The sequence below is a fragment of the Phaenicophaeus curvirostris genome, chromosome 3, assembly GCF_032191515.1.
Source record: "Phaenicophaeus curvirostris isolate KB17595 chromosome 3, BPBGC_Pcur_1.0, whole genome shotgun sequence".
In the NCBI taxonomy this organism is placed as follows: domain Eukaryota; kingdom Metazoa; phylum Chordata; class Aves; order Cuculiformes; family Cuculidae; genus Phaenicophaeus; species Phaenicophaeus curvirostris.
The window spans coordinates 74,518,850-74,530,227 of NC_091394.1; the positions used below are offsets into that span (position 1 = coordinate 74,518,850).

At 40.9% G+C, this 11,378-nt stretch overlaps 1 protein-coding gene across 2 annotated transcripts in view; it reads left to right on the forward strand.

Annotated features, from left to right (window-relative positions):
• Positions 1–6,127, forward strand: part of ESRP1 (epithelial splicing regulatory protein 1) — a 34,084-nt gene extending 27,957 nt beyond the window's left edge. For both annotated transcript variants that reach the window (XM_069854358.1, XM_069854359.1), the window contains exons 14-15: positions 3,477–3,582; positions 5,453–6,127. In XM_069854358.1, the coding sequence (XP_069710459.1) occupies positions 3,477–3,567 (91 nt within the window). In that variant the 3' untranslated portion in view covers positions 3,568–3,582; positions 5,453–6,127. The remainder of the gene's footprint in view (positions 1–3,476; positions 3,583–5,452) is intronic.
• The last annotated feature ends 5,251 nt before the right edge of the window (positions 6,128–11,378 follow it).

The window sequence follows — 11,378 nt, forward strand, 5'->3', positions numbered from 1 at the left end:
TTATGTAGTAAGACTAGCCTGCAACAGAGAACCTGTCTTACAGTCTTGACATTAATAGAAGCTGTCAATCAGTAGCCTGATGAAAGGATACTTCAGTATTTGTGTCACTAAGCAGAAAAGAAATAATACTTAATGAACAAAACTTTCTCAGGACTACAGAGAACAAAGTCATATGAAAAACTGGGATAGAAAATCTGCAGAAAGGGAACTAGAAGCCTGTAGATTGTGTCTATACACGTATCTGTTCCTACAGGCAAAAAAACATGGGGGGTACGTCTGTGGTTCTCTTGACTGACCTGCAGGTTACTTGGCTGAGATCTGAAAGCCTACTGACTGCTCCTGACCTATACTCACTTTTAATGTAAACCATAGCTGCCTTCTGGATATTGGCATCTGTCAAGCAGAAGTATAGTGGAAAAAACATTAGGAAATCAAACAGCAGAGATGGTGATTCTCAATGTTTCTACTTAATATTTTTGTGATGAATGGGATACCCTGAGATGCATAAATGCTATTTGAATGCCACCACCAACCTTTAGAACATGTGAAAACTTGTTTTATGCATCAAAAACTGATTTCTGAAACTTAATTGTGTTTTATTTTGAGAGTCTTTGGAGAATACCACAGTCTCAGAAATATTGATTGGAAAATATCCAATCTGGCTGTTGATTAAATCTGAGAAGGAGGATCAATTCGTGAGGAAAACAGATTTGCATTTGGAAACACTTTATATCATGTTTGATTCAAAGAACTAGGTTACGTAAAAAGAATTAAGATCTTGCACTGCATCATTATGTAGTGATATGCAGCTACTAGTAGTGGTTGTAGAAATCCTTTCTGACTCCACGTAAAGCATGCAAGTATTTGTTTCTGGGGTTTGTTTAAGTAGAGAAGATAGGTTGGAATAGCTATTTGTCTTGCATCCCTCCCTGGATGCTTCATTACTAGTGTCACCTAGCTACTGCTTTTGCATCTGGAGACATGACCACTCTAAGTCACTTGTTGCTGTTCTTCTAGTAGGTTGTCACCCCTCAGTTTTGGGGGAACGCAAAAATGACTAGGGGCAGTCAGTATGTTACTTTGTATTGGGGAATTAGAGAAGGTAATTAGCCTAACCTGGTGCTGAAGCTGTTACCTGTATCTCCAAGGTGATGTTACGAGTCAGAGAGTCTTTGCAGATGTCAGTGCAAAGCCACCAGGGTTAGGCTGAATAGCTGGAGTTTTAAACAAAGATGCCCGAGTTCCTTCTACACCAGCCTTATCTGTTTTAAGGAATAATAAAATATGGAGGTGCAGGGGGAAGAGGACTCAAGGTTGAAGGAAGCCCTTCCGTCCCACTGAGTACTGCCCTAATGAAGCAGAAGGGAAAGCACGGGAAGGCTCAGCAGCGAGGCCAAATGTCAGACCAAGACCTGACAAAGAAAATCAAAGATTCTAACATGTACAAACTATAAGTCTGTTGGGTGTTAGAGAAGAGGTTTTTTTTTTAATTACTTCCAAATAAATTATATTAATTATCGTGGCATTAATATTGCTTTAAAACAAGACAAACATGTCCTTTTCTGGCACTAATCTAACCTGTGGCAGTTGCCATTGACCACAAAATGCTGTGTCTAAGAAATCTGTGAAATATAAGTAAATAAAAGCAAATTCTTCCTTGCTAGCATCACTGTCAGCTGTTGAGAGCTGTTTCCTCAGATGTATTTGGCAAGTGCTAAGGGAGAGCACAGGCCTGGAGCCTGCATCCAAACTGTGGATCAGCATGCCTGCCATGGATTCATCTCCTTAGTCTGTAGCTCCATTTAAAACCTTGGAGTTGTAGACAGAGTGTGGTGGCGATAAGCTCCAAAGCTGAATGGAGCACTTGAGGGGAGACTTATTTTCAGCCTCCTTGATGTGATAAGGTGATCCCTGGACATTATGCTGAAAGTTGAGCAGCACATAAGTATATTGATTTTGGTGGCAGTGTAGTGTTAGATTAGTAAGATTATTAATACTATGGAAAGGCATGCAGGAAACTGTTAATGCAAAGTATACTGTGATAAATTTGTATGAAGATGCTATTATACAGCATAAAATATTAACTCCCCATAGCTGTTTCTTTGATAGTACGATAAAGAAAAAAAGATTTACCTTTGGCATTAGTGCATCTGCTATCTAGTGGAGTCACTAGTGAAGAATTATTCACAAAAGTACGCAGGAACAAAATATTGTAGGGATAAACAAGCATTATAAGCAGCTCCTATGGAAAAGCAGCTGCTCTTCTAAACAGTGATACCCGTTCACTGTAGAAGTAGTAGCATTAGACCTCAGCCAATTGCATTTGCATACTGAAACCTCTTGAAGTTTTTTGTCTGAAGGGAGACCAAAAAGATCTGGTTTATGTCCAGAAATGGCTTGTCTACTGGATTTGCTTGTCACCTGTTGTTTCTGAGCCCTATCCTTCCATACTGTGTTGTATGAAGATGACACAGAATTTTGCCAATAGTGACAGCTGGGGAAAGGCGAGACTTAAAACTGTGGTGAGAACATGTGCTTGGAGGGAAATGCACCTACTGAACTTAAAAGCTGCAGAGGATCTTGAGAAGATGGGCTCTAATTTAGAGAGATTGAATACAGGCTAACACTGCAGGACTCCTGGGGAGGAAAAGCTCTGCCATAAGGCATCTTGGGACAGTTGCCTGTTGGCTAAACTTAGTCTTCATGAGTATCATTTTCGCTCAGGATTTCAACACAGGTGTAAGCAAGCAAAGGATAGTCCTCAGCAGAAACCTTCCCATGGTATTTTTCGTGGGTTTGGAGAACAGAAGTGTAGGCAATCTGGGAACTACCTTTCCAGTAGGGTTTGGAGAGGCTATCCTAGGTCTAAGGAATATATTGAAAATGATGATAGAAATGGTAGGTGCTTGAAGGCATGCTTAGGAGAGAAGGCAAAGTGATCAAGGTGGCCTTGAGCAAGAAGTATAGATTTTTGAGAGGGTTGCATTTTTTACTTTCATCTTGTAACTGTATAATATGTAGGAGAAGCCATTGGTATCCCTTAGTATTAGGACATCTTCAGGGGTAAATAGCCTGTGCAGATGTACCAAGTAGAGAACCTGTTAACTTTTCCTTTAGAGATTTGCAGAGTGTGTGGCTTCAACTGTACAAATGAGGTGCATTTGTCTTGGATTTCCAGGCATACTTTTGAGACCCATCAGTTGTGACTGCCAGAGTCTGATGACAGTCTTCTTCCACATACTGCACATACCCATGTTTTGCACTGTTAGGGGAGGTGGATTACCTCAGTATAATTTCTGGTGTTGAATTGCCCTTGATGCCATGGTGATTGGGAGCATTACAAATGTCTTAATTACGTGGCCTGAACTCTGATATCTGCCTGGGGCTTTAAGAAAGATTAAGCTTACAGAGCCAGCTGTTGGCTCTCTACTGTGATAGTTTGGCTTCTGATTGCTTCTGTCTTAACTTGTTTGTAGTATGCAGCAGAGGATGGACTTGTACACACAAATGATCCAGCCAGGACAGTGTCCAAAGAATGGATTTGCATTTAAAGGCCCCAGCAGTTAGACTTCCTTAGAGAAGGTAAGGATAACGGAACCCAAGAGATGGGTTTGGGGGTGTCATAGTGTTTGCTTCAGATAACCATCATACTCAACATAATTTTTGATCTGCTGCCCTGGGAACTTGGCTACTCTCTGCTTTGTCCAGAATGTCACACTGCAGTATAGAAGACCTTGGATACTAGAGCCATAATTTAAAGGATTTTCACTACTGCTGACTAGGTATGGGCCGCTGCTTTGTGTAATTCCCAGGGCTCCAAATGCATGCTACTTCAAGCTTTAATATCGCTATTGGGAGCCTCCAGAAAGGCCCTCAGAGTCGGTTTCTCTGAAGAGAAAAGTGCAGAGATGATGTAACTCCTAGCAATGCACTAGGGTATAGTGTTAGTTGGATAAAATGAGCTACTTCCTTAGGTAACTACAGAATCTGATTTCTAAACCTCAGGCTGATGTAAAATTGCAGCAATGAAGTAAACTGTGTTTGTATAACTGGCAGCTACTCTCTTGCTTTTGTGAGTTTTCTGATGAGGCCACTTCAGCCTTTCAAGCTTGGTTTACTCCTACATAGGAACAGTCAAAGGGTGAAGTTGCCCAGAAAGCATTTGTGCAGAAAATTGCAAGTTGAACTAACAGCAGCGTATTGATGGCTGCACCATGTGCTTTATCACGTGTAGTAGTCTCAGAGAAATATACAGAATATATTTATGAAAAATCCTTCTGTAATCTCTAGTCCTATAACAATACATAGTCAAAGAAGTGATTTCTTTTATGCCTCTTTCTTTCCTCTATTCCTTTCTTTATCTTCCTCTCTGAAAATAACAACAAAAAAAATTGCCTTCTTTCATTCTTTCTCTTCTCTGACACAAAAGAAAACTTAGCCCAGTGTGTAATCCGCTTGTGGGCAAGATCTTAACCTGCAGCATTGTCTCGCTATCATCTGCTAAGAATCCTGCTAAGTGAAGTCCAGCATGTTAAAAAAAAAAGTGACCATCTCAGCTGGTTAGCCAACAAGACTTTCGGCTGAGCTGATGAAGATAAATCCCTATCCCTAGAACTCTTTGAACTTGCTGTGTGTGCCCCTTACTGCCCTAAGGGTCTTTAACTCCACCATTTCATGGTCACTGCAGCCAAGGCAGCCCTTGAGCTTCACATTCCCCACCAGCCCCTCCTTGCTGTTGAGAACAAGGTCCAGCATAACACCTCTCCTCAGTGGCTTCTTTATAACTTGGAGGAGGAAGTTATTCACATATTCCACGATCCTCCTGGATAGCTTATGCATTGTTGTGCTCCTATCTGTCCATAGAGGGCCTCATCTGCTCACTCTACCTGGTCTAGTGGCCTGTAGCAGACCCCACTATAATGTCACCTGATACTGCCCTCCCTTTCATCCTGATTCATAAGCTCTCAGTTGGCTCCTTATCTGTCCCAAGACAGAGCTCTGTGCAATCCAGCCAGTCACTGTGCATGTCTCCTGTGCTTGTCCTGACTAAAATGCCTGTATACTTCTAACACTCCAGTCATAGAATCCATCCCACCACGTCTCCGTGATGCCAATAAGATCATAGCCCCACAGGCATGTGCATGTCTCTAACTCCTCTTTATTACCCATCTTATGTGGGTTTAAATAGAGGCATTTAATATTTAATAATATTAAATTAATATTAATGTATAATATTAAACATGTTTCAATATTCAATGTTAAATTAAACATAGTATTGAATAAATGCTGACATACACTTAGTGAAACACTGTTCTCTCTCACAGAAGATGTCACTGAAATGCTGTGTGTGTAACGTGAAAACCAAAGCTTTTGATTTGATATTTTGGAAAACAAGAAACCAAGATTTGCTTTTATTGTGGAGTTCAGTGACCTGCACAACTCTTTCATGCAGATTCCTCCACCCTTTCTGATGTTTTGAACAAACACAGCAAGCCTAGATGGAGACTTTGATTATGTTCCTAGTTTTACCACTGCTCAGGCCAATTGTGCGCAAGAGAAATCATCAGAGCTCTGGATATCAGCAGATGGGCCTCGAACGGTTGTGATGTTACTGCACCATTTTCAGATGTGCACACAGACCACTAAGCCCTTCACTGAGAACACGGGTGCTGAAATCACACAAGTCCTCATGGGTTTCTTCTTGATAAAGTATTAAGCTGTTCTTAACAAAGGAATTGATTAGCCTGAACCTACACAATCTGACCTGCTACATTCTTTGAAACAGCAAAAGTTATTTTTTTTTTACCTAATCTTGCACAGTTTAAAGTTGTTGTTTGTTCTATTTTTTAAAAAAACAACAGTGTTTTAAGACCTCCAGTTGTGCCTTTGACTTTTTATAAAGAACTTGTTTTCTTGTATTGTACATATGGCTAATCTGTGCAAAAGAAGCCTCTGTAAACTTTGAATGCAGGTGCATTTTACACAGTGCAGAAATAATTACAAATGTAAAATGGATTGTCTGAGGAAAAAATGCCATAACCTTGTAAAAATATAAGTGCGGGATGTTAAATGCTTTGTCTCTGATTCTTATCTTGTATGGCCTCCATGTGTACTTGGATATGTAGATTATTAAATGGCTTACAGGAGCAGGCATTTTCAAACTTTGATTACAATCCTTAGTTAAAAAATGAGAAGTACAATTAACCTCTCTCTTGTGATAGTGTTTTTATCTTTCTTGCTATACCCACCCTGCTTGGTGTTTGACAGTCTTATATTTAAGAGAAGAAAGTGTGATCTGTTGCAAGAAGGAGCACTTTATCCCCTTTAAGAGGGGGTCAGACAAGGACAGTAGTTGGAGTTTAGTCTCTTTGAACCTGAATAAGTATCCTTTGACCATAACCCAGCACCACAACTGTTACTGTTAGAAAAGAAATCACATGATGTACATGCCCTTACTTAAATGACTGATGTCTTTTAGTAGTCTCTGCTTTCCCTGCCTCCCCTGGGACTGGACTTCAGTTAGCGGTTAGAGCACAGCATTTTTTCTTTGGCAATTATGCTCATTATTTGTACTGAAAAGAATTGGGGGGGAGGGGGGAGAAACCCCGAAAGAGAGTTTTGTAAAGCTGAAAGTTACAAATGGGATAGGTTCTCTGACATGTTCAAATTAAATATTACAGAACTGCAAAGTGCAAGCTCATCTGTTCATGAAATTGGCCACAAGCAACCCTTCCCCTCTGCAAGTTAGAAACTCTCTTCCAAGTGAGAAAGTTACTGCCAAACAAGATAAGGTATTTGGCAGAAAGTCCTGTCTCATTATTTAAAAACACACAAAACAACAAAGATGCTTGGTTATACTTTGGGAGATGGATGAGGGGAAGCACTTATCCTATGGATTCTTCCTTACTGGTCCAGTGTCTCCTGGAAAACACAGCTGGGCTACTGCTGTCCCAAAGATAATTTCACTCACAGAGACAAGTGCTCAGAGCTGTGCACGTGCTTTAGTCCAAGATTCTCTAAAGCACATGGATGATCTAGGGTGGACAGCCTAGGAGCTGGGATCGTTGCCTGCTGACGAGGTTGAACTCAGTGCCAGGTTCTGTCTCGTTTGTTCTCCCAGATGTGTCTTTTAACTGTCACCGAAGCCCTGCACCTTTGCATTCCATCATTTGTGTGTTCTCTCAAGAAGAAAATTGGTTTTCACAGTGTTACGACCTGAGAAGTGCATCAGTCCACCTGGTAACCGATGGTTGCATGAGGGAATCGTCACCTTTCTGGCTGCCAGACTCAGGGGCTGGGGGAAACTCCACAGGGGATGCCTAGTTTGGGTCCTCAGCAGCCTGTTCCCTTTTCTTCCCTGACTTTTCCCCAAATTCAGCAGAAAAAATAATGAGATTTTCAGACCTACCTCATGCTATGATTCCCAGGACGCCCTTGGGAGACCTCAACAGTCAAGGCAGAGTTCCTGTAAAGCGATTTGAATATGGGGCACCTATGTCCTTCCTATAGCAGAATTTAGTTACTGTGAGACTGAGTCTACAACAGCACCTTGGCATCTCTCACAGTAGGTACAAGGGGAGAAAAAGGGGGTGGGGGATGATACTAAAGTAGAAAAAAATTCTTCCAAACAAGGCAAGTGATAATGATAATGAAATGTCCGATTAAAAAAAATAAATCCCCCCCTTTAATGTTTTTCCCTTATTTCTTCGCTCTTCTCTTTCCTGTGTGCCACCCTCCTGCAGTCACTACAACAGGATTAATTGATGCAAAATACTTTTAAGTAGCATTTCTGACTTTTCTTTCTGTGAAGATGGTTCTGCCTTTAGTTTTGGGACATAATTATAAATTAATAGTTATGCAGAGAGAAAAGTAGCCTATGTAAGCCACTCAGGTATGGGTGGTCAAATAAAGTCTTTGCGTGTTAACTGCACAGGAACATCCCAACTGTGCAAATGCAGATAGGGAATGAGTGGATGGGACGCAAGCAGTAGGGCAGAAAAGGTTTGAAAAAATAAATCACAAACTGAATTCAACAATAATTAAATGTTTAAAACAAAGGCAAACTTCATGTTTGGTTGCACAAATTGGCCTTATATTTGGTGTGCCCTCGAAGTTTTCCAAGTTGTATATACAGAGCTGGTAAAACTTCAGGAAAAAGTTACGGCCAACAATTGGCACAAAAATTGCAGAAAAATGTGGCCAAACTGCAGGGTGAACAGGTAGGATCTGAAAAGAGCTCTCAAGGGCCTGCTGAAGGCATTGGGATTGCTTAGTTTGGTGAAAAGGAGGCTGGTGAGAGCTATGAGAACAGTACATTAAAAAATACGACCGGGAAGAGAGAAGGAATAAATTCTTCCCATCGCAGATGTGACCAGAAGACAGTTTCAGCCAGGCATTAAGGGAGGCATCAAAATAAACCTTCCCATACCGGCAGTAGTTGAGTACGGATCTGGGCTGCCTGGGGACGCTGCTCAGTCTTCACTCCAGTAATCTCTTGGACTGGTTATCCAAGCACCCATCAGAGACGGCACTTACATAGCCAATCCCACTGTTGGGTGCAGATGTGGACAAGAGGTCTTCCTCAGGTCCTCGCCAGCCTTGTTTTCTATGATGACATCACTTTCTTCTTAGGACTCTGGCCTCAGAATTTGTAGTTAGGTGCATGTCCTAATATATTTGATCTGAGTTGGGTTTTGTACTCTTTTTATCACAAGCTGTCTCATGACTAGGATTCTTTAGGTTCTCTTCATTAAGCTCAGAGGTGAATCCCTTATACTCTTTCTCAGTAAGTAGGGTTTAACTGATTACAGCATAAAACTTCATTTAACCTAAAGCTGAGTAACACACTGTTCCACTTTATAATGGTTCTATGTTTTAGAAATCAAAGAAACTAGAAATGAGGGTGATTCCTATGGAAGGGGAAAATATATGTATATTTGGTTTTCCTATTGCAAATTTAACTGAGCAAACTTAAAGTCTTGATATCTCTGAATATCTCAGTTAGGCAGGTTCTCTGCTGGAGGCAATTTTATTTATTCCAGCAGGAAAGCTTGAGACTCCACCAGTAAAGATGAAAGCCCAGTTCCACAGTGTAACTTTCTCTGAGGTTAAGATTATTGATTGGACTTGAGATGAGAATCTATTACTCACGTATTCAGATGTATAAATAATATGTAATATGAAGGTAATAACTAAATTAATCTGAAAAAAGACTGAAAATACATATTATACTTTCATAAAGACTGTATTTTAAATTATTGTGCTACATAGAAGAAGCTCTTCTTCTGAACTACAGTCTTAGTAAAGCCTGCCTTAAAATCTAATGGTTTTATATGTTTTTTTAAAAAAATCTAAACTGTGGAAGCATATTATACTTTCCTCTAGCCTGGATAACCTAAGGAATGACAACTCTGTTTACCCTGATGAGAAAAGCATGTCCAGTATTCAAGCTGTTACATCTTCATCCTGTTCCTCTTTTTTTTTCAACTCAGTCGCACCAAGTATGTTTTCTTGTGTTTCAGAATCCCCAAATTAAAAATCTAGACATATATATTTATGTTGTCTGTGTAGTTTTTTTAAGATGACCTTAATATTAGGGTTCCTTTCAAGTTTTTTTCTAACACTTAGGTGCTTTCTGTGGTCCGTATGCCAGCCTGCATGATGTTACACTGTTTAACTAGGAATGTTGCAATTTATTTCTTGGTTTAAAAATATTTCAAAAAAAAAAAGATTTCTACCACAATTTCTTTACCATTAAAATTATGCCCCACATTTAGGTAGGATTTTTTTAAGCCTAAAGGAGTTCCTAAAAAGTCATCACTTATCTTTTAATTTTTCTATTTGCACTTTTGCAAGATGAGGGGTAATCTCACTATAACATGTCTCAACAGCAAACTCTGTAAGTGGGTGTTGGGAAAGAGTGGTTTCCACACTCCCCACTGGCAGCTATAGACCTTGGTAGCTTTATTTTTGCCAGGTCTGAAATTTCTCTTCCCAAATTTCCTACCTTGCATCCTGAGCCACCAAAACCAAACAATTTAGAGAACCAAAGATTAAAACCAAAGATTTTTAAACTATCCAATACTTTAAATCTTTAATTATACTTTAATACGTGAGTTTTGGTTGTTTTCAAAGATGCAAGCTGAAAATAAATACACGTTGATTAAAGTAACTTGCAAAGTAATACTCAAAGTCTGTGAACATGAAGGTTTTTTAACCCAGAATCAGTAACTTGCCAACAAAATCTGCGCATGTTCTGGTGTCTGAATTGCAGCAGGGCCATTCTCCAAAGAGACCTAAATTTTCAGGGTCCTTTTACCGCTACCGACAGCCTCAAATGCTAGGACTGCTGTTACTTCAGGATCTTAAAAGTGGTAAGATCCTTCAAGCAATGCTGCCAGAAAGCAGCACACTGCAATGAAAAATGCAATGCCCGCACCGCCTTTATTTTTAATAGTTTAACACTTTCAGCTAGGGACCTTGTTAAAATGCAGAGTTGCTGGAAGCTGGCCAAAATAATGAGAAGAGAGAGAAGGCTCTAACCTACCCAGTAACAAGTACTCCAGGGCGGGTTAAGGGTGAGGATGCCCTTTCCCCTTCTGCAACCCACTTTCCTGAGTACACATTTTCTGCCCTTTTCTATGCTCCCACCTGTCTCTGTCCTGTCCTGCTCTTTCTCCCAGGTCACCTCTTCAGACTCTCTGGAGGTGTGGAGGGGCTAGAGCTGGGCTGTGCCCCTCAGAGGGGGAAAAGGGCTTGCAGAGGAGCTGAGAGGAGGGAAGGGGGCAAAAGGTAAAGTGCAGAAATCCAGAAATCTGCCCCAGAAGCGAGGGCGGCAAGGGGCAGGCATGGCCCACCCCCCAGCATCCCCATCCAGCCCCTGCCCCGTCTGGTCCCACGCTGCACGGAAAGAGATGGTGTGTTTGCTGTGCAAGATGCCACTTTGAATCAACTGGTTATTTCAGTGTGTGCTTAGATGGTCACGTTCAGCTCGTGGATCCATGCAGACTCCTTTTTTTGTTGTTGTTCAATCATTAATCACTTGAATGGAGACGTAAACAGCCACGCTCGCCTGCATCCTCTCCCGCAAAGGGAGCCAAGTGATCCTTTTACACACCACAGGTCAAAGACGGGCTACTCGGCAAACAACCCTGGGCAGTCAGAGCAAGTGTAAGCAAGATGAGTTTGCTTTTGTCCACCTTTGCTGCCTCTGTCCTGCTTGCTTGAAGAAGCTGATGAAGGTCATGCTGTGCTAAATTGGAAACAAAGAAAAAAAATTGTTTTCATAGTGTAAATGGAGCATGGTGATAAAAAAAAAACAGTTTTCCTGTGGCTCTTACATGTTGTGTGGCAGTTACTGGGCTTAGTACCTGCATCTT